The sequence below is a fragment of the Lentinus tigrinus genome (genome assembly GCF_003813185.1).
Source record: "Lentinus tigrinus ALCF2SS1-7 unplaced genomic scaffold L226scaffold_1, whole genome shotgun sequence".
NCBI classification, from domain to species: Eukaryota; Fungi; Basidiomycota; class Agaricomycetes; order Polyporales; family Polyporaceae; genus Lentinus; species Lentinus tigrinus.
The window spans coordinates 2671950-2691723 of NW_027137910.1; the positions used below are offsets into that span (position 1 = coordinate 2671950).

Consider the following 19774-nt stretch of genomic DNA (forward strand, 5'->3'; position numbering starts at 1 on the left):
GATATGGCAGCCCGGAGTGGAAGGTCATCCAGAGAGTCGACTTCGCATCCATCGCCCTCCGGGCGGAATCCACGCGTGATAGCGGCATCGACAGGATCCAGGGATGCAGGGCTGTCGTATCGTACGTTCAGCATGACGGACTCACACTTCGTGGGGCTTGAGGAGGGCGTCGAGGGGGGCGTGCTGAGACTGGAGGACGACACCAGATTTCGCCGGGAGGGTCGGGCGTCTGCGCCACGTGGGAGTGTGGGGTTCCCGCAGGCTAGCCGCATGGACGGGCGCCCGCGGGCTTATCACCCGACGACAGGCTGGCGTATTGAGAAGAGGAACCTGCCCGGATCGAATGGTGGCCCAATTAAGCCGCAGGGGATGCGCGGGAATGTAACCTTCCTCCCACCGCCATCTGCATGGAGGAGGAGCACGACTCGAGCTCGGAGGACGAGTATTTGTGGACTGCAGCCAGCCGGCTCAGGCTGCCGCAGCCGCGGTGCGGCGGGAACACAGAGCTCACGTGCAGGGACTATGAGCCGCGGTCTCTCAAGCAGCCGTCATCCCGCTCTTCTCGTTCACGTTCCGCACCACCATCATCTACTCCCCTCTCGCGAACTCCCCTCCGAGCAAAGGCCCTCTCTCCTTTGCCAGGCATCATGCTTGCTGCGCCCTCCGTCGACCACACCTTCGACAACGACGATGATTGGATGCCACCCAACTCCTCCGCCCCCCGCTTGTACCGTGCGGCGAGTGTGGGTAATAGCTGGGGCGTCACTTCCATAGGCCGCGGCTTCCAGTGGACAAACCGTGCTCAGGAGGAGGAGAGCGAGAGCGACCGCGAGAAGGAGGATGCGATCGCCCCTGACACCCTTAGCACCACCAAGGAACGGCCGAGTCTCCTACGCGCTACCCGCCCGGCGTGGCTCACAACTTCCGCAGTGCCGAGGTCTGCAGCAACTAACGGGGCTTCTATGATATCCACATCTATCACTCCGCCTTCTCCCCTTCCACCGAGCTCGCCCCGTACAAGCAGTTACGTCGCGGGTCCTTTGACTCGTTCACCGGTACAGTCCCGCCCTTCCTCTCCTCGCCCTTTGTCGTCACGGCCTCCATCACGACCCACATCCCCTTTACCCTTGTCCCCGATGGCTGCTTCAGCATCATCCTTACGTAGTCCACTCTCCAGTTCGCCATCTTCTCCGCGTTCTAGCCAATTTCCCCGAATGCGTCGGCGATCGTCTCAACAGCGCGTCTCGCTCGTGGCTGGACGCGTCTCCTTCGCTCCGGTCGAGCCCCCGTCACCATATCCTGCTGGTCCGCAAAAGCTTGTACGCACGAACAGCGCTGCGAGCTATCTGAGCGTGGCTAGTAGCACCGGGCCTCCTACTCCTGGAGAGAAACCCGCGTCGGTAGGTGATCGGAGCATATCTGAGTTCGTCATCGAACGAGAAATTGGCCGTGGCGCGTATGGTCTGGTCAAACGTGCGAGAGAAATGATGGATGATGGGACGCTCGGAGTAAGTCCTCCAGCATGAATGGGATTCCTTCGTTTGTCGTTAATGTACAACAACAATGCAGCCGCCCCTCGTCATCAAGCAGATCATCAAGTCGCGCATCCTAGCAGACTGCTGGAAGCGGCACCCGAAGTTTGGCACGATCCCCATAGAGATCTATGTCATGTCTGCGATTTCGACTACACACTACGTCTTACCACCTCCTCGTCCCTGGGATCCTCTCAGGAACAAACCAGACGTCAAGAATGACTGGGTAGAGGGTAAGGTGGTTAGCGGTCACCCTAATATCTGCCCTCTATTGGACTTCTTCGAGGACAACCACTATTATTACCTTGTCTTGCCGTCGACCACACCGGAGCCAAAGCCGGACGAACCATCCCCTCCATCAGACCTGTTCGACCTCGTGGAGAGTTACCCGAACGGACTACCCCCGGATCTCATCCGAACGTATCTCGGACAGATCGCGGATGCAGTGGCGTTCTTACATTCGAAGGGTATCGGTCAGTGTTGCGGCTTTGAAGCAGAAAGTCCGACGCTGAGTTTTTCTTTGCAGTCCACCGCGATATCAAAGATGAGAACGTCGTTCTTGGTGAAGCAGGCAAGTGCGTTCTCATCGACTTCGGAAGCTCCGGTCTGGTGAGAAAGGGGGGTTGGGATACGTTCAGCGGCACGTGAGTTCATATCACTTACCACTGTAGTTGAAAGTCTCTCATGCATAGGATAATGCAGCCTCGATTACGCGGGGCCCGAAATCTTGCGCGGCGAACGATACTTCGGCAAGGAGCAAGATGTCTGGGCATTCGGCGTCGTCGCCTACGTGATGCTCGTGGGTGAATGCCCCTTCACAACTGCTGCCGAGGCACAAGAAGGTCTCGAGTCTCCCTTCGCGAGCGCATCGATTGCGCTTGACGAACGCTGTACGGACGGTAAGGAGAAGGATGGCATGGAGTCTGACGGTGGTGGTGCGTTGGGAGACGCAGCAGCGTTGGTCCGGGCTTGCTTGAGGGTGGACGTCAATGCACGTCCGTCCTTCCACAAGATCATGCAGAGCCGGTTCTTGAGCGGCAAAGGAGGGTGGGGGTTAGATGAACTGGACAACCTGGACTCATGACCACGATCCCGAAGACGAAGGGCCGCGTGGAGAGTGCGTGCTCGGCGGTCCGCACGATCAGAAGTGCCCCGAAACTGACAGGCTGTCTCTGCAGGTGCGCTATGTTATCTGATGGCTTCGCGTCCAGCAGATGGACACTCAACGAGTTCTCTGACCTCGTTGGCGCTATCTCTCCACTATCCATCCATCGTCCGGAACTGAGGACGCGATATTTATCTGCAGTCGCTCATGACCGTTTTGTACACGCATTAATGTTATCGACACCATCGCATCGACACTCGTTCCGACCACATCTGTTTTCCCCACATTGCCCTCTGTCATCCGTACGATGTATGTTAGCAGCGCTTATGTGTATTGGAAATCCATGTAGTTTTTTCCTCCAAGTCCCGCCGCAAAACTGTTTTCGTGGAAGGATCTGGAGCGTCTTTGCCCCAGAAAACTCGGGACACCACCAATGGCAGAATGAGCAGCGCCGGAGGTGACTCCGGTGTGACGGCGGAGCCGGCCGGGCCATGGGTGGAGGGTTGTAATCAGCAAGATCTCTATCGATCATCTAAAATTTTCGAGGCCGTGCGAGGGTACATAAACCTTAAGATCCAGTCCTCCTCCGTTTTCTTCTTACCCTCATCTTCCCCTCTCGCTCCCCCTCACTTCCTTACACTTTCGTTTGCGTAAGTGTTTCCTTTGTCTTCTTTGCATCGTTCGTGCTGTCCGTTCTCTCTCCGCCGAGGCGAGAGCGGCTGCGAGGCCCTTTTTTGCGCGCTCATCTGCTATCTACCCGGCCGCGTACCTGCGCGAGCGATGCACAACTCTGCACTCGATTCTCGCGGATACTGACCGACGTCGGTAGATCTTCATCAAAAATGGGAAAGGAGAAGACCCACGTTAACGTCGTCGGTATGTACTCATCCATCGTTCATCATTGCCATTCATCCCTGACTTTGTCTAGTTATCGGCCACGTCGATTCCGGCAAGTCCACGACCACTGGTCACCTCATCTACAAGTGCGGTGGTATCGACAAGCGTACCATCGAGAAGTTCGAAAAGGAGGCTGCTGAGCTCGGCAAGGGCTCGTTCAAGTATGGTATGTACATCTAGACGCGCCTACTTTGTTGCGATCTAAGCGAGTTTCGTTAGCCTGGGTGCTCGACAAGCTCAAGGCTGAGCGTGAGCGTGGTATCACCATCGATATCGCCCTCTGGAAGTTCGAGACCCCCAAGTACATGGTGACGGTGAGTAGTCCTTGGGTGCCTATTTCTCGTTGACGATGCTTATCGGGGGTCCGCGTAGGTCATCGATGCCCCCGGACATCGTGACTTCATCAAGAACATGATCACCGGTACCTCGCAGGCTGACTGCGCTATTCTCATCATCGCCGCTGGTACCGGTGAGTTCGAGGCTGGTATCTCCAAGGACGGCCAGACCCGCGAGCACGCTCTCCTTGCCTTCACCCTCGGTGTCAGGCAGCTCATCGTCGCCGTCAACAAGATGGACACCACCAAGGTTTGTGATTGTTGATATGGAGTGTACCAATTCCGGTGGCTGACGTTCTGCGCAGTGGTCCGAGGACCGTTTCAACGAGATCGTCAAGGAGACGTCCACCTTCATCAAGAAGGTCGGCTACAACCCCAAGGCTGTCGCGTTCGTCCCCATCTCTGGATGGCACGGCGACAACATGTTGGAGGAGTCTACCAAGTGAGTATATGCGCTCTCGTCGCCTTGCCCAAGCATACTGACGTGCCGATAGCATGCCGTGGTACAAGGGCTGGACCAAGGAGACCAAGGCTGGTGTTGTCAAGGGCAAGACCCTCCTCGATGCCATCGACGCCATCGAGCCCCCCGTTCGTCCCTCCGACAAGCCCCTCCGTCTCCCCCTCCAGGATGTCTACAAGATTGGTGGTATTGGCACGGTGCCCGTCGGCCGTGTCGAGACTGGTATCATCAAGGCCGGCATGGTCGTCACGTTCGCGCCCACGAATGTCACTACTGAGGTCAAGTCCGTCGAGATGCACCACGAGCAGCTCGAGCAGGGTGTTCCCGGTGACAACGTTGGTTTCAACGTGAAGTATGTTTGGTCCACTTCCGTTGATCACATCTGCTCGTACTGATAATGGGCTTTCAGGAACGTCTCCGTTAAGGATATCCGCCGTGGTAACGTTGCCTCCGACTCCAAGAACGACCCCGCCAAGGAGGCCGCGTCCTTCACCGCTCAGGTCATCATCCTCAACCACCCTGGTCAGATCGGTGCCGGTTACGCCCCCGTGCTCGATTGCCACACCGCGCACATTGCTTGCAAGTTCGCTGAGCTCATCGAGAAGATCGACCGCCGGACGGGTAAGTCGATCGAGGCTAGCCCCAAGTTTGTCAAGTCTGGCGATGCCTGCATTGCCAAGCTTGTCCCGAGCAAGCCCATGTGCGTGGAGTCGTACAACGAGTACCCTCCCCTCGGTCGTTTCGCCGTCCGTGACATGAGGCAGACGGTCGCCGTCGGTATCATCAAGTCGGTGGACAAGACCGACAAGTCTGGTGGCAAGGGTACGTTGTTCGCCTTCCATCTTTTCTTCACTCGGTCACTGATGATATCTCCACAGTCACCAAGTCGGCGGAGAAGGCCAGCAAGAAGAAGTAAACCACTTAGACGCGGTTTTCCTTTCCCTCTGTCTCGGTCTCTTCTCGCTTTCCTCCTTCTCATCTCGCATGGTATCTCTAACTGTCGCAACTGTGTTCTTACCACCACCACCATTACCACCACCACCCATTGTTGTATTCACGATCACGATGCATGCCGTCTGTCCTCCGGTCGCGGCTCATGTTCTGTAATGTCGAATGCGTGTAGAGGAAGAGAAGTACGAATTGATTGTAGCGTTGCTCACGTTCCCTATCATCAATTGCGTGCTGTGTATCAACAGTTTTTACTACTACTGCGTGTGTTTTCTGCTCTACGAATTGCCACGATCACGATTGGAAGCAAGGAAAATCACTGAGGTCTGATCGAAGGAGTGCGGTACCCGATGTTATTGAAGCCCTATGAGAATGTCAGCAGACATGTTCGATCTTTACACCATTGTCCACTCTCTCGCCAAGATCCCTCCCAACAGTACGCTCAAACACCTCCATCATGACAGAAAATAGAGATCGCGTCAGAGCTGCGTCCCATCGGCCCTTGGAAGATTCATCGCGGATGAAGGCATGCTGCGCTTGCACCTCCAAGAACTGCAATAATAGTCAACGGGAGAGTTGCGATGACTTTTAACCAAAGGTCTCGACGAACCGATGTTGGGACGTTCGCGTCTTCAAGTGTCTTGCGTATAAGGTCTCGTCCAGCGCGAGGAACATGAGTGTCCTGCGTGAACATACTCGTTAAATGCTTGAGCGGCATGGTTGTGGTATAGCACGTATAGCACGTACCTGTTTCCCAAATATCATCTGGAGAAATCATCCTTAAACAGGTCAATTCAATGGGAATTTGGTCGGTCAAGGCGTACCACGAGCTCCCCCTTTCCAGTGAGGTCACCATTGCGTACGCGCACGAGGGAATCGTCATTTTTGCCCTTGCCGAGGGTGGCAGAGTGAATGTCGGTGGCGAAGAAGCAGACGGAGGAGAGAACTCGGCGGTCGAATGCGGCCTAGAGGATGTCACGTATCGGGTTTGATCTAGACGACTTCGTTGCATACGAAGCATAGTCACACACCCTGAATGCCTGTGGACGCCTATGATCAGCTTTTAAAAGACGCGGACTATACTAGTGGCAAGCGCACCAGATGTCCGCCGAGGCACATGCCTGTAGCTGTTTGTGTTCGATGTGTGAACTTGTTGGTGAACACTGTGAAGTCGTTGCAAGATTACAAACCTGCGATGCGTCCATTGCAGTTCTTCAGGGAGCAGAGCAGATCTAGGGCGAGGGTCGCGTCCTAGAATATGGATTCGGGTAATATGTTTAGTGTCGTACATCGAATTGGCGAAGCTGAGACAAACCTCATCGTACCCAGCAACTTCCTTCTCGATCTATCGACTCACTGAGTAAGCGGCAAAGCAACACTCATACACGCTACTCGCCTTGTAGCGGTTCCCCCTGTCAGTGCCTGAGATATGGCGTAGAATCAGCAATGCAGTTCCGAGCGACCATGTGAGGGCTGTGGCGATGTACCTTCGGTATCGTAGGGAATTGGCTCAGGTCCCTCAAATTCATGGTAAGTAGATGGACAGGCTACATCAGACAGACGTTATTGTTGTTCATTCATACTATTGCATGCTCGACACACCTACGACGTATCCTTGGCTCGCGATCTGGCCCGCAAACCGTTCAACGGGACCAGTCACTTGGTAGATTTCGCTTGGGACCGGCGTCAGCTTCAGGACTGTCAACCTCATACATCCCAAATCACACCTAAAAACTACTACACCTGTCGAACAGTTAGCTCCCTAGTATGAGCGGGAGCGAATTGACGTACCAGGGAACTTAGCATTAGGGTAACCTGGGACGTTCGGCGCGATCACGAAGATCCTGATCGGTCGACCGTTGGGGTCGAGCTTGGTGGGCACATCGTGGTAGGTCTTTGTGATCAACATCTTTCCTGTGTACGTTCGAGGGTGTACAGTACCCTGCGGAGGAGATGATGGTCCCGGCGATGGCGTCCGCGTCGATGGCATTGGAAACGCGCGACGCGTCGATCACGTGCCAAGACGTCAGAGAGCGCGCCAGGGCGGGACGAACGTGCGTCGAGACTCTGACCGGGACAGCACCGCTACTTTGTTCGTCCACCATGACTGATTGTCCTAGGCTACATATACCCCTCTCCAGCTTGATCAGGCACCCTCAGCTTCTCTTCTGCGCTCACTACGCCAGTACTGAAGATGGTTGAACCTGGCGCAAGGATCCGTCCGGTCGAGCTTGGGGACCAGAAGCTCGTCCGGTTCTTGGTCGGAAAAGCCGGAATGGAGCCCATTGCGACTGCGAACAGCAAAAGTGAGTCGCGTAAACACATCCCATCGGCCTGGTGCTCATGCTAATTCTTTCGACCTGCCAGTGTACACCAACCCCCTTGTCCTTGCGGTATGGGTTGGGTTGTCGTGTGTGTTCGTCGAATATATGCAGTGGTGGCCAAAATCCGAGCAAGGAATCCTGGGATACCTCGCCCCCGTCCCTGCCTTTGGGACTCTGTCCATTGCGCTCATGTTCGCCATAGATTGGTGCGTTTCTTCACTCATATCTTCGGGGCCGGATATCTCACCCCGCGATCCTCCCCTCAGGTTGAATCGTTGGGGCTTCGAAGACCGTACCGATCACGTTCTACATCGCCCAGATCTGCACGATATTTCGACATACTATTCTCGCTCTCCCTCCTCCGGATTCTGGGTCATCGAGTACAGTGGTCGGGTCATAGGTCTTATCGGGCTCGACGCGTCCCTCGACGCGGAGTCTGACTCCGTGGTCTCCGAGGACACAATCAAGAAGGACAAGAATGGCAAGGTCGTGCTGTCAAGAGGAACCTCTCCCATCGCGACCATTCGTCACTTCTATGTCGACGAGCAGTACCGGCCTGCGGGCTTGGCAGACGACTTGCTCGACCACGCCCTCAAGCATGCCTTCACGTCCAACGCGGAGCTACAGGCCATACGTGCATCCGACTCTCCTCTGCAGCGATACATCAGCGATGCGCTACGCAAGCGCGGCTTCCATTTGGAGAAGAAGACAGATCGGGTTGGCGCACTCCGGTGGCAGAACAGCACAAGCATACTGGAGAAGGAGCGTTGGGCCGCCGGGTAAGAGTAGTAGGGGCTTCGGAGCGAAGTATCATCGGGGTGCTGCAGTCATCGATGCCTACGTTGCATATATCGAATACAAGTACAGTATCGCAACTTCTTCCTATGGTCGTCTGATTGAATCCTACGTTCATGGATACCGGATGGGTTTCAATTCTCCAAGAATCGAACGATTGCATCCCCGACGATTCTCCAGTGCGCGTCCCGCAAGACAAGGTCGTGGCCTGCGCCTTCGACCGTGATTACCTCTGCCTCAGGTATGCGTGCTTTGATCTTGTGAGCCTCCTCGTAAGGCACTATCTCATCGTCGGTGCCCTGTGGTTTGTCAGCATGCAATGCCCGGTCCTGGGAAGATATCTCTTACATGGATGACGAGCACTTGCAAGTCTTTGTTCTCGGGGCCAACCAGGAGCTTGTCGAGTTTGTCGAAAGTGCTTTGCAGTCCACGTATAGGGCCGTCCATCAGTAATTTCAAATTTTTCTGAACGCGTCTGAACGCGTCTGAAACGTCTGATGCAGACGTTTCAGACGTGTTCAGATGTGTTCAGACGTTCAGACGTTGAGCCCGTCAGACATTGTCTGAATATTGTCGTTATGCCACTTACCCCAATTCAAATGGTCCCTAGATCTTCCTCCCCCTCCATAGACCCTCCGGCTGCCTCAAAATCTCCACGGTTTCTTCATGGTGTGGTGGAATAGCCTCGAGACCGTTTCTCTCTGTTGTGCCACTACGGCTCGATATTCTTGTAAGAATCGAAATCTGACGTCGTCAGGCAGTTTTATAGGGCTAAGCAGTATGTTTTCCAGAGTTTGAGTATCAGAGATGGCGACGCGAGTGAGCTACGAAGCAAACACGGTCGCGGGCGAGGTCGAAGGCGTTAAGCGCCCGCGCGCCAGACGTTCAGAAAAATCCGGAATTACTGATGTCGGTGAAGCACGACGCGAGACTGCGCTTATACCCAGGAAGCTCGCTGCTTTGCAACTCGCGCAGCTGATGTTACGTGAGCGAAGTTCATTACAGAAGAGGTGTGCATGACATACATCTTGGTACTGCAGCAATGCCACCTTGCTGCTCTGTGGAGCACTGATGTGAGTTTGTAATTAGTATCGATCTGCACTGCTACCGACTCACTACGGATGTAGGTGTTGGCTGTGTACGAACGTCACGGTCAGTATGGAAAATCTGTTATTACGTATCTGACTTGAACGTACGCCTGTCTCTATGAGGCCGGCGGATGCAATAAGGAGCGTCTTCCCGGCAACCAGATGTGGCAGGGATGCGGTGAAGGCAGCCGCCACACCACCGCCCTGCATGTTTTGTGTCACTCGCGTCCGAGACGCAGTTGGTCGAGACGTCATTTTACTCACCATCGAGAACCCAACTATGTGAGCCGCCTCCCAGCGCACGTATTGCATCAGTAGGGCAAGCTGGGTGACGAACAAAGTAGCATCGGAGGGCATGTGGGGTGCCTCAGAGTAGCCTTTGCCAAAGAGGTCTATGCAGGAGGTCCCGGTATGTCATCCCGGCTATGTTGTCAGCTCGGACTGAAGGACATTAGGCGCACCATAGATGAGCACTCGGAAGCCTTTCGCTGCGAGATAAGGGCCTATTGCCTTCCACGACACGCTGGGCGTGGAAACGCCGTGAATCAAGACAACCTGGTACTGGAGTAAGCCCGAACACTCGCAAGATCAGGGGAGAAACATGCCTTCATGCCGTCCTCCGGACCTATAATCCAGTAGCGCACACGTCCATGCAGAAGTGGTGCGTAGGAGCCTACAATCATGGTAATAGGTGAGCGATGCAACTTCTGTTTTGTTGCGCACTCGTACCGTTCTCGAACAAGTCCTCCGGGTAGATTTGGCGGATGGGAGAGTCAGGAGGCAGAACCTCCATGGAGGGATCCGCCCGAATGGGGAACTTTAAGTACAGCTCAGCTTATTTGCCCCTTGCCAGAGTCAAGTTCACCATACACTCCCGTTGCTAGACATAGGGGACTTGAAGCAACTTGTGTCTCGCTGTTCCCACCTGGCTCTGCACAGAAGACGCAAGTCGGAGTGAGAGATGCAGGGCAGATATCATCTCATTGCCACGCATGGTGCTATCGACCGTGGAAGCATGAGACCGGGTACCAGTGCCAAGGGTGTGGGGAATGCCACGGCGGGATACCGGTAGGCCTTCTCCCGGAATCATAGGGCCCGCCGGGCCGCTAACTGTTGTCGGCTGTCTCACCATTGACCACAACCCATCCCAACCACATGTACATATTGTCGTCGGGACTCGAGCTACGATTATTCCATTCTGATGCTCACTCTCACAATCAATTCAAAACTTACCAACTCGTTCCTCTAATCAGGTTGATCCGCGACCGGCGAGGCCACCCATCCATTAGCCATAGTGATTTTAGAAAGAAGAAGAGAGTCTTGGGACAGACGCGTGGTATGTTGCTGCCGCACGCGCGGTGCTAGCTTCTGCCCTGGGCAGACGCAACTTACCTTGCCGGTGTTCACCGTCCATGGTTGTGACTTCCGGTCGTGCAGTGGCAGTGTCCTCTCGAATGGGTCTCGGATGCTCTCGGAGCGAGACTCCTGCATGTCCAGAAGCTCTACACCCGTTTATAGATCAGCTTGTTACATTTCTCCGTGCTACGCAACCCATCTTGACAATGATCATCGTTGACACCAAGAGTCAACGCCACTGCGAAAGTTCGGTGGTGAGTCCGACGTACTACGTTACGCCGCAGCCGATATGATGGCTCACCTCAATGGTTTGCGAAAGCTGTGAGAAGAGGTTCTTGAGCCTGTTGAAGGCGACTTCGTTCATCGGGGTTTGCCCGCATCGCAGGCACTTCAAATTGAACAGATCGTCCAACTCAGGTGCTATGCTCGGCTGCGCGTCGCGTTCACCTAGCTTGACGAACCTCCACGGTTCTCTGCTCCACGCAAGCTTGAACAACCACCAGGACCGACGTTGAAGCGGTGAACCCTCCTCGCAGGCGCAGCGAGCACTGGGATCCGGGGTGGTGCAAGGGCATCATCTGGAAAGGAGTTGTGGTGACAGTGAAGGTGTCCAGGGCTTTGTCGATCTGCTTGCGTCTCTTGTTGTGGAGCGCCATCAGCTTCATGAAGTGTGGGATGTCGAGGCGAGCCATGTCCTGTCTGTGCTCTGGCGCCATGATGTCGAGGCGAAGCGTGCATGTGGCCGCCGCCTTGGTGTCAGCCTCCCACAGCATGCGGCAGGCGATGGCGTAAACACGGATGGGATGCTTCTGCAGGAAGGTTGGCAAGGCGGCTGCACGGAAGACCGCAATGGGCAGGGGCATCTGGTACTTGTCGGCGGCATCGAGCATCGACTCGACAAAATCGATGTCGTTGAGAGGAGGAAGGGCAATGCCGCTGATGATGGACAACAATCCAGACAGAACCTCCGAGTGCTCTGCCATGGGAAGAGATTCCATGCCCTCTTTGGCTGCCGCCACGTCCGAGGTGGGACCATGGGGGAGCGTAAACATGGCTCTGAACTACCCGGAGGCGCGGCTGAGGGTACTCGAGGACATTGGAAACAGAATATTATCACTGGAGAGCAACTTGATGTCGCCATCATTCACGAAGGAAGACGCGAAGAGAGAGTGCTGTTTTGGATCAGTCGACCCTTCCATGCCAGTGGCGTCACCGCTCCCGTTGTTGACCTGGAAGGCGGTGTTTATTAACATGCTTCACTGCTGTAAGGTGGCTTAAGGTTCCTCACCTCCATAGCAGCTGAGGGTATGGTTATGCGAAGGGGAGGGTCGAGAATTAGGTTATAGATAACGGGTATATATGCTGCACCTTAAAACGCTCAAGACAAAGCATTGACCTCAACAAAGATGACACTATCCCATTGCCCGAAACGAGGGAGAAGCCCGCGTGACCATGCTGAACCTTCCTTAAGACAACTATAACAGAGTTCGCTCAGCCGACTGCAGTGACATCAAACGTTAGACTCACCTCGATCGACTTCGGAAGCCCTTTTACAATGGCGTGCAATTTCGCGATGGTACTTCCCACGTTATACAAGTGTCTTGAGCATGCCGGACATTGCGCATAGCGCAGCTCCTCCATCTCGGCGAGATTGTACGCGTCCTCGTCAAATGCCGTACCAAGAGGTGCGTATTCGAGATGCATCAGCATCGCATACTTGAACGCGGTCCAAGCACTGTGCTCGATGATTGCTGTACACTCGTTTGTTGGATCGTCGACGTTACATGGACGCCCTCTCTGGTTCGCATAGAAGAGCTCCATGTCGTTGAGGCGCTCAATGAACTGATCCTTGCGCTGGCGATGCAGAACGACCAACTTGTCACGGTACGGAGGCTCCAGAAGGGCAAGCTCGGCCAAGGCAGCAGGTGTGAGCAGGTCGATCCCGAGAGTGCGTGACGACGCGAGCTTCGCCTCCCCCTCCCAGGACATCCGGCACGCGATTCCATACAGGCGAATTGGGGACGGCACATCGGTCAGAGGAGAAAACAGGGAGAGACGGAGGGCAGAGATCGCCATCGGCATCTCATACTTCTCCGCAACACGAAGAAGGGACTCTAGATGGTCGAAGTTGTGGCAGCTGGGAAGCTCGATCCCGCTGACTATCGCGAGCAATCCGGCGAGCAGGTCCGCGGGTTCGTCCATCGAGATGGGCTCTACCGGTTCTGTTTGGGGTAGAGTGAGCATCGCACGGAACCATGGGGATGTGCGGCTCAAGGTCTCCCGCGATACGCGAAAGAACGTGTTGTCTCTGGACTTGAGAACTAAATCACCATCTGAGAACAGAGGATGGTATGCCAGTGTGGCTTGGGTGTCCGCCTCTAACATGGTAGACGTTGCTGCCGATGCCGCCATCATGTCTCTGCTTGTTAACTGCAAAGTCAAGGTGAGGTCAGCGTTCGCACGTAATATAGTTGACTGAATACATGTATACTGACTGGTTGGAAATCCGCAGACATGGAAGTAAGTAGCAGACCCTCTGGCATCGCCGCCGGGCGCCCAACAAGCTCAGGCGCCCGAGCTTCGTTCTCCTTGCAGCACAATTTTGACATCACTTCACTATCCCTAGATGTTGCCATTCATCTACCTTGTATACTTGCTGGCTAGATCACCCAGCAACCACTGGCAGCTTGTAGAAGACTACGGAGCATGTTGTCACCACCAGCTTGATGTTTGAAGCGCAAAAGCGAAGCCATCTGTGTCATCTTTTGGTTCGGATAGCCTCCCGCCGAGTGGTAGCACACAATTTCGTCGGAGGAAAGTCTTTTCCGTTGCATGAAACCCAAAATACTCATCAAATTTTAGTCTATGCCACATGAAGCAATCGTAGCTCTATGAACCGAAGCAAGCACATGACTGACAAGCTTAGAAACAGAACACCTGCGAACGCGTCAGCAGGGGTACGCAACACGTCGGGGCCGAAGACACGTTACCTGGTCCTCAAGCTTGCTGACTGTCCTGGGCGCAGGGTATTTGAGCTCATCGAGGTGCTTCCTGCAGCAAGGACGTTGCGTCAGCAATGCGATCTCTAAGTCTCCACAATGTACTTACTTCATAGCAGTGATCATGGGCGGAGGGCCTAGGAATAAGACACATCTCAGCACTTCCCAAACGACACGCGCATTAAACGCCAGAGTCATGCACATACCGCACAGGAGGATCTTGATGTTGTGGTCCGTCGGAGGCATGTACTTCTCAATGTGCTCCTTGGTGACGAAGCCCACGCCGCCGTCCCAGTTGGGCGGGGGGTTGTTGAGCACGTAGTAGACACGGAAGCGGTGGCTGTGCTTGGCCGCGAGCTCGTCGAGCTCCTTCTTGAGGAGGATGTCCTCCGGGTTGACGTTCGCGTAGATGAGCGAAAGCTTCGTGCGGTCGAGCGGGTTCTTGAGCGCCGCGCGGACGATTTGCAGCATGGGCGTGATGCCCGTCCCGCCCGCGATCATGCCGAGCTCGCGCGAGAGCGAGGGGTGGTACTTGAACTGGCCCTTCGGGCCCTTGATGCGCACCTTGTCCCCGATATTGAGCAAAGAGATGTATCGCGAGATGTTGCCCTTTTCGTAGGCCTGGATTACAGCAAGTGCGGATCTAGTGAGTACACGTCGATGTGAATGGGCGCACAATGGAAACGCGCCTTGACGAGGAGGTCAAAGTGGCCGAGGTTGTCGTCGCTGCTCGTAGGAGTGTAGCTCCGCATAATGTCCTTGCCATTGATGGTAGCCGAGACAGAAACGTGCTGGCCAATGGGCAGGCCGAGGACATCTTCGGGGTGGGGGAGCGCGAAACGGTAGCTGCACGAGGACGAACGGACGAGAGTATGAGCTCATACGTGTCAAGCTCTCGGAGATGGGCTGCACTCACATTGCAGTGTTGGGGGAGATGACAATCTTCTCCTTGAGGGGGAATTCCTTCCAAACCTGGGGATCCAGCACCGGCTTGCGCTCTAACCAGCAGCAGCGGCGCGGACGTCAGTAACGCGACAGGCCGGTAGACATGACGAACGAAAGGCCGGAGACACGTACTGCCCCTGCCAAACTTCATGAACACCACGGCGCCCGTAAGGAGCGCGAACGCAAGCGCGATGAGCTGGGCATACTGGCCGCCGAAGATGTCTGCCATGTCTGCCTCCGGGTTGTGTTCTCTGGGTTTCTTGGGGAGGCCGTAGAGGATGAGGTCGGAGACGTAGATACCTCTCGCGTGGAGCTTCGCCTTGACGAACTCGGTGAGGGAGAAGAGCAGGGCGAAGGTGCCAACGAAAGAGGCGACGTAGGCAACCTGGTAGCGGTTGGGCATGGAATTATCGGCGGCGCGTGGCGGGGGTCAGACCACTTCGGTTTGGGGGGAAAACGCGTGAGCGCGCACGCTACGCGAACGGATGGGGCGCGCCGCGCTCGTCCTGGGTGCGCCGAGACCTCTCGGAGCGCTCTGTGCAACTTCGCAGTGCGCTGTGCGGTTGTGCACCGTACAGGTTGTTTATCGCAGCAGCGTACAGGCCATTCAACGTCAACTGCAGTATTCTGTGCATCTGGCCGACTGTGGTCCACAACTCGCGGCGAATGCGTGCGTGCCGACTTCCCGAACGAGCGTCTGTCCATTCCCTTTTTGGTACCTGAGACGCTCAACCGGGTGGCTAATCACTCTTGAACTCTCGAGGCAAGGTCACCTCATGGTCGATCACAAGCCGAGTAGCTACACAACCGTCATACAAGTGCCGCAGGCCAAACATTTCACAAGCTCCAGCAAAGACAATGCGTGTGCAGCGCCTCTGGACAAAGAAGCTGCCATAATTGTCCCTAGGAGCAGCAGTTTCGTAACGTGCGACATTGACACGGTCCGGCACAATAACGGGTGACAGCATCCGGAACAATGCATACGGAGCCACAGCAGTATCGTGCATGCGTTATTCACTTACGCCAGTCCGCACAACACAAGGCGGTACCCATGGTGAAGTGGATTGTTAGCCTTGAGGGTCGTGTTTGGCACGCAGTGCACCGGCTTCCGGCACGTCTCCGTGTTGCAACTGCGCCGGTAGAGGATCAATCCAGAGGGGCCTTGAAAAGGTTCTGTCAAGAAGGCTAACCGCAGCGATGGGCGAGGTTCAACCAAGTCAAGGACAGCAACGGGAGCCGGACCGATCAGCAGGCTTACGACGGAGGCTCCAAGGCTGTCCGTGGACAAACATATGACCGAAATGACGAGGGTTGGCTGCGCCTGGACGACGGTCGCCACGACCAGGGCCAGATGGGCGCCCGCAGGCCGAGGAAGAGTTTCGGCTTTACTGCGGGGCACCCGAGGGCACGCAACTGCTGGAAGGAGGCGTGAGTGTGATGTTCGAGGAAGTTCATTCTGCAGAGACGTACAGTGTGATTTGCTCAAGTAGCCGGTTGAGAAAGCGAGGTGAGGGTGCCTGCAGATCTTGCGGTGATTGCAGAGGTTGGATGCGACAGGGTAGAGGATGATGTTGAGTGTAGATCACTGGCCATGTGTGATGGGCTGTGATGGCTCAATTAGCATTAGCCGCGGATGGGGACTGTTTGGAGAGGGAGGATGGAGTGTGGTGGCCATGATGGGGGCGGCGGGGGTAGGATGGAGAGGGAGCGGTTGGGGTGCGGGGGAGGAGGAGCACGTTGAGCACAGTACTTGGCCACAGCTGGGAGCAGACGGCACGCACTGGGCGCACGCTGTCGGGGATGGAGTCGTGGATCGGCCACATGGACCAAAGTGAGACAAACAGCGTGCTACGCGCTGGAGAGGCGCCGGGGTTGGGGTTTATGTCGGAGGGCTGGTCGTCGCTGTCCTTGTCCTCCCGCGTCCGCGTCCTCCCCTCCCCTCCTCTCCGCCTTGCTGGGGCCCTTTTCCTTCCCTCTTTCATTTTCTTTCCCGTCTATATTTCTTATTCTCTCCTTCTCCCCGCAGCCCATCTCGAGCCGCCCCATTTCAGCTTCCAGCCAACGCTATCTACACGCCGGCGTGTCGAACCAGCCACGAGCATGGACGCCGCAACCCCTCGCCCGCAGTCTGCCCTGCCCCCACGCCGCAAGGGCCCTCCAACCCCCCTTCACATCGACACTCCCGTCCATAACCCTGGCATAGCGTTCTTCTCGAGCGACAGCTCCGCTTCCGCTTCCACCCTCTCTTCCACCACTTCCGACGCAGATTCTTTTAGCCTTCCCTCCCCCAGCAAACCTCGATCCCTCCGCAACATGAAGAAGCTCTCAATAACCCTCCCCTCCGCTCAATCTTCCGTCGCATCCCTTGCTCCACCCCCCGTCGAGCCCCACAATCCGCCAGGTAGCCTCTACGATCCTACCGCAAAGCGGCGTCCCTCCGTCATCTCCCTCCCCAACACTAGCACACATCTCCTCAGGAGAAAGGGAGAGGATGGAGACGGCTCACCTACAGTTCCCTATGTCGACGGTCCCGCACAGATTCTGCCTGGGATATGGCTTGGTTCGGAGGACAACGTTCGAGATTGGAGAGGCCTCAGGGAGCGCGGCATCAAGTCGATCCTGAACGTAGCTAAAGAAGTTCAGACCGACTTTGACCAGACCGCCCAGCCCCTTCGTCCGTTCATGTCCACTCCCGACTTGAACGCGACTATCGCTGGACCCGCCGATCAGTACTCGACATATCGTCCCGCTCATCTGCCTACTGGAAGACCTGCTATGCACTATCTCAAGCTTCATTGGTCTCACGGCCAGGCTGATCTCGTCACAGAGGGCTTCCCTGCAGCCTTCGCCTTCGTGGATCAGGCGCTTGAGCGTGGAGACGGCGTGCTCGTCCAGTGCGTACATGACGTATCGTACCACGACATTCCCTGCCATAACTCATATTTGCTCCTCCACCAGCTGTCAGTGCGGTGTTTCGCGGTCAGCAACGCTGATAATCGCCCTTGTCATGCGAGCTGCAGCACAGCGTTCACCCAGTGTTCCCTCCGAAGTGTGGGCGCTCAAGGGAATGCAAGCTGCATATTCATTTGTCAAAGAAAAAAGTAAATGGGTTGGTCCCAACATGTCGTGAGTGTTCGCGTGGTGCCGGCTCGTTGCTGTACGCGTTCTCACCGCCATCCCTACCGTAGCTTGATTTATCAACTACTCGACTACGAGCGGTCGCTCAAGGGTGGTAACTCATCCCCCACCCCTTCTGAGATCTCTGCGGAAGAGGAATGGAGCCGTCGTCGTCTTGCCATGGAGGAGACAGACGTTGAGGACGATCGGGAGAGCATGGAAGTCCTGCAGGAAGCGAAGGCTCTCGATCAGGCCATGGAGGACAGAATCGTTGCACGCAAGGCTTCTTCTTCTTCAATCGGCTCGGCCAGTACCGGGATTGGTATGGGCGCCGCATGGCGATCCAAGTATGGCAATGCGCGTAAACGCAAGGGCTCTGCTGCTAGTATACTCACCAGCAGCAGTATCCTCAGCGAGGACCTCGTCGAGGAAGACGAGGAACCGGAGCTTCTCGGCGTCCGTCGCGATTTCGACGGTATCAGCTTCGGTGCAAGCAGCTCGAGTGCAGAGCCAACTGAGGATGAGTCGAGCGCGGAGTCGGCTACTGAACCCCTTCCCCCTCAATCGGCATGCCTAACCGCACGTCCGACTCGTCGCCCTCCTGGTCTTTCGCTACCACCTTCGGCGCCTGCGCACAAGTCTAAGTTTTCGCTTCCTCCTGTCCCTGCTACAGCCGTGAAGTCTTCCTTCGACCTTCCGACTCCTCGTGCCAACCGCACCGCGAAGCCCCGCCGTCGCCCACCCCCTCTTGGCATCCTTCCCGTTGTGCCGCAGTCCCCCATTATTCCCGTCAACGCTCCCGTGGCGCATCCACGGCCACGTACCGAGTCCCGCAAACCAGAAACCCCGCCCGCGCATTTGCGCAACTCGCTCAAATCTACACCCTCTAAAACTCGGCCTATGGCCCCTCCACTTGCGACACCCTCTCAGACCCTGTTCGTCTTCCCTCCCTCTCCCACGTTCGCGGCGACGCGGACTCCCTCGACCCTGACGATCACGTCGAACGCGTTCCCATTCCCGTCGTTGTCAACACCCCGTGTGTCCACTTTCAAGTCAGACGGCCGCCGGAAGTCATTCATCGGTCTCACCGCCCCTGCCACGCCCACCGTTGCATCGTCGCGCGTCGACGTCCGCGGCTGGCTGGCATGATCTACTTTGCGTCCCAGCTCCGCCCACTGCATCGGATGTTCCGCATGACACATGCCTCACACCATGTCTATGCCCATCCTCTCATGCTCGTCTCTGCTCTGTGACACTAGCGCGCATCCTCAGTTTTGTCCGTGTCAAATCCCGGATCTCTCGCAATTTTCTTTATTGTTTTCTTCAACAGCGCATCGGACTGTCTCTTCGTCATTTCACGCTTGTTGGTCCGCCGTTTACTACTTTTTATATGCGAGGTCTCCGGCACATCTGGCATATATCATTATATCGCGGCTCTTGTCTCGTCTCAGTCCCGCCTCGTCTGCAGTCTTCCCGTGTCCCTCTGTCCGTTCATTCCGCGGCTCTCTCTCTCTCTCTGCGGGCGCGCCATTGATACCTTCACATTCATTCTTCATGTCGATAGATTGGACCTTGCATCCGCATCCTTCGCAACTGTTTTGGCTGTATATTATCACATTCACCTTCCCAATCTTCTTCGTTTGACGTTCGCATCCCACGCAATCTCCGTCCGCATTTCCGCACTTTCGCATTTGCATCTCGGCTCCGGTTCATGTTTCGGTCCCTTATCCATGTACTTCAGCCTTCCCCCTCGCATGTGCGCCGCTCCGCAGAGCGGACAAGAAGCAATCGAAGAGGAAACCCGTATCACACACTCCTTGCCTGCAGCCTGAGTCATGAATGTTCTGAATATTCGAACCTCCGACCTGCGTCG

General features: G+C 55.9%; 10 protein-coding genes across 10 annotated transcripts; 5 read left to right on the plus strand and 5 right to left on the minus strand.

The window, feature by feature from the left end:
- The first annotated feature begins 211 nt into the window (after positions 1-211).
- On the plus strand, positions 212-2828 carry L226DRAFT_528751 (kinase-like protein). Its single transcript, XM_067679454.1, has 4 exons — positions 212-1508; positions 1570-2005; positions 2059-2176; positions 2235-2828. The coding sequence occupies exons 1-4, from the start codon at positions 408-410 to the stop codon at positions 2614-2616; spliced, it is 2037 nt and encodes a 678-aa protein (XP_067543170.1). The 5' UTR covers positions 212-407; the 3' UTR covers positions 2617-2828.
- Positions 2829-3466: 638 nt separating this feature from the next.
- Positions 3467-5599, plus strand: L226DRAFT_475946 (translation elongation factor EF-1 alpha). The gene is made up of 8 exons (XM_067676691.1): positions 3467-3513; positions 3566-3700; positions 3754-3848; positions 3907-4119; positions 4175-4311; positions 4364-4681; positions 4739-5151; positions 5208-5599. Exons 1-8 carry the CDS (start codon positions 3480-3482, stop codon positions 5243-5245), a joined length of 1383 nt encoding a protein of 460 aa, XP_067543171.1. The 5' UTR covers positions 3467-3479; the 3' UTR covers positions 5246-5599.
- On the minus strand, positions 5594-7186 carry L226DRAFT_565162 (dienelactone hydrolase; the record flags this gene model as incomplete). The annotated part of the gene is made up of 12 exons (XM_067683757.1): positions 5594-5641; positions 5677-5829; positions 5888-5959; positions 6025-6042; positions 6102-6242; positions 6309-6317; positions 6376-6404; positions 6468-6528; positions 6593-6622; positions 6884-6950; positions 7005-7020; positions 7069-7186. 12 exons carry the CDS (start codon positions 7184-7186, stop codon positions 5594-5596), a joined length of 762 nt encoding a protein of 253 aa, XP_067543172.1.
- Positions 7187-7348: 162 nt separating this feature from the next.
- L226DRAFT_556356 (uncharacterized protein) lies at positions 7349-8569 on the plus strand. The gene is made up of 3 exons (XM_067683126.1): positions 7349-7583; positions 7645-7807; positions 7868-8569. The coding sequence occupies exons 1-3, from the start codon at positions 7472-7474 to the stop codon at positions 8382-8384; spliced, it is 792 nt and encodes a 263-aa protein (XP_067543173.1). The 5' UTR covers positions 7349-7471; the 3' UTR covers positions 8385-8569.
- Positions 8458-9023, minus strand: L226DRAFT_32134 (uncharacterized protein). The gene is made up of 2 exons (XM_067673883.1): positions 8745-9023; positions 8458-8695 (listed from the first exon to the last, which is right to left on the minus strand). Exons 1-2 carry the CDS (start codon positions 8841-8843, stop codon positions 8531-8533), a joined length of 264 nt encoding a protein of 87 aa, XP_067543174.1. The 5' UTR covers positions 8844-9023; the 3' UTR covers positions 8458-8530.
- Positions 9024-9281: 258 nt separating this feature from the next.
- On the minus strand, positions 9282-11892 carry L226DRAFT_565165 (uncharacterized protein; the record flags this gene model as incomplete). Its single annotated transcript, XM_067683758.1, has 9 exons — positions 9282-9371; positions 9422-9454; positions 9513-9530; positions 9593-9688; positions 9749-9876; positions 9946-10039; positions 10129-10157; positions 10214-10301; positions 11302-11892. The coding sequence occupies 9 exons, from the start codon at positions 11890-11892 to the stop codon at positions 9282-9284; spliced, it is 1167 nt and encodes a 388-aa protein (XP_067543175.1).
- A 414-nt stretch (positions 11893-12306) lies between these two features.
- Positions 12307-13225, minus strand: L226DRAFT_565166 (uncharacterized protein; the record flags this gene model as incomplete). Its single annotated transcript, XM_067683759.1, has 2 exons — positions 12307-12315; positions 12368-13225. The coding sequence occupies 2 exons, from the start codon at positions 13223-13225 to the stop codon at positions 12307-12309; spliced, it is 867 nt and encodes a 288-aa protein (XP_067543176.1).
- A 422-nt stretch (positions 13226-13647) lies between these two features.
- L226DRAFT_475950 (NADH-cytochrome b5 reductase) lies at positions 13648-15235 on the minus strand. The gene is made up of 7 exons (XM_067676692.1): positions 14917-15235; positions 14756-14837; positions 14529-14685; positions 14046-14460; positions 13949-13976; positions 13831-13891; positions 13648-13777 (listed from the first exon to the last, which is right to left on the minus strand). The coding sequence occupies exons 1-7, from the start codon at positions 15185-15187 to the stop codon at positions 13763-13765; spliced, it is 1029 nt and encodes a 342-aa protein (XP_067543177.1). The 5' UTR covers positions 15188-15235; the 3' UTR covers positions 13648-13762.
- Positions 15236-16884: 1649 nt separating this feature from the next.
- L226DRAFT_451670 (uncharacterized protein) lies at positions 16885-19050 on the plus strand (the record flags this gene model as incomplete). Its single annotated transcript, XM_067675027.1, has 3 exons — positions 16885-17678; positions 17743-17910; positions 17973-19050. The coding sequence occupies 3 exons, from the start codon at positions 16885-16887 to the stop codon at positions 19048-19050; spliced, it is 2040 nt and encodes a 679-aa protein (XP_067543178.1).
- Positions 18931-19770, plus strand: L226DRAFT_32208 (uncharacterized protein). The gene has a single exon (XM_067673891.1). It carries the CDS (start codon positions 19102-19104, stop codon positions 19543-19545), a length of 444 nt encoding a protein of 147 aa, XP_067543179.1. The 5' UTR covers positions 18931-19101; the 3' UTR covers positions 19546-19770.
- Positions 19771-19774: the final 4 nt, after the last annotated feature.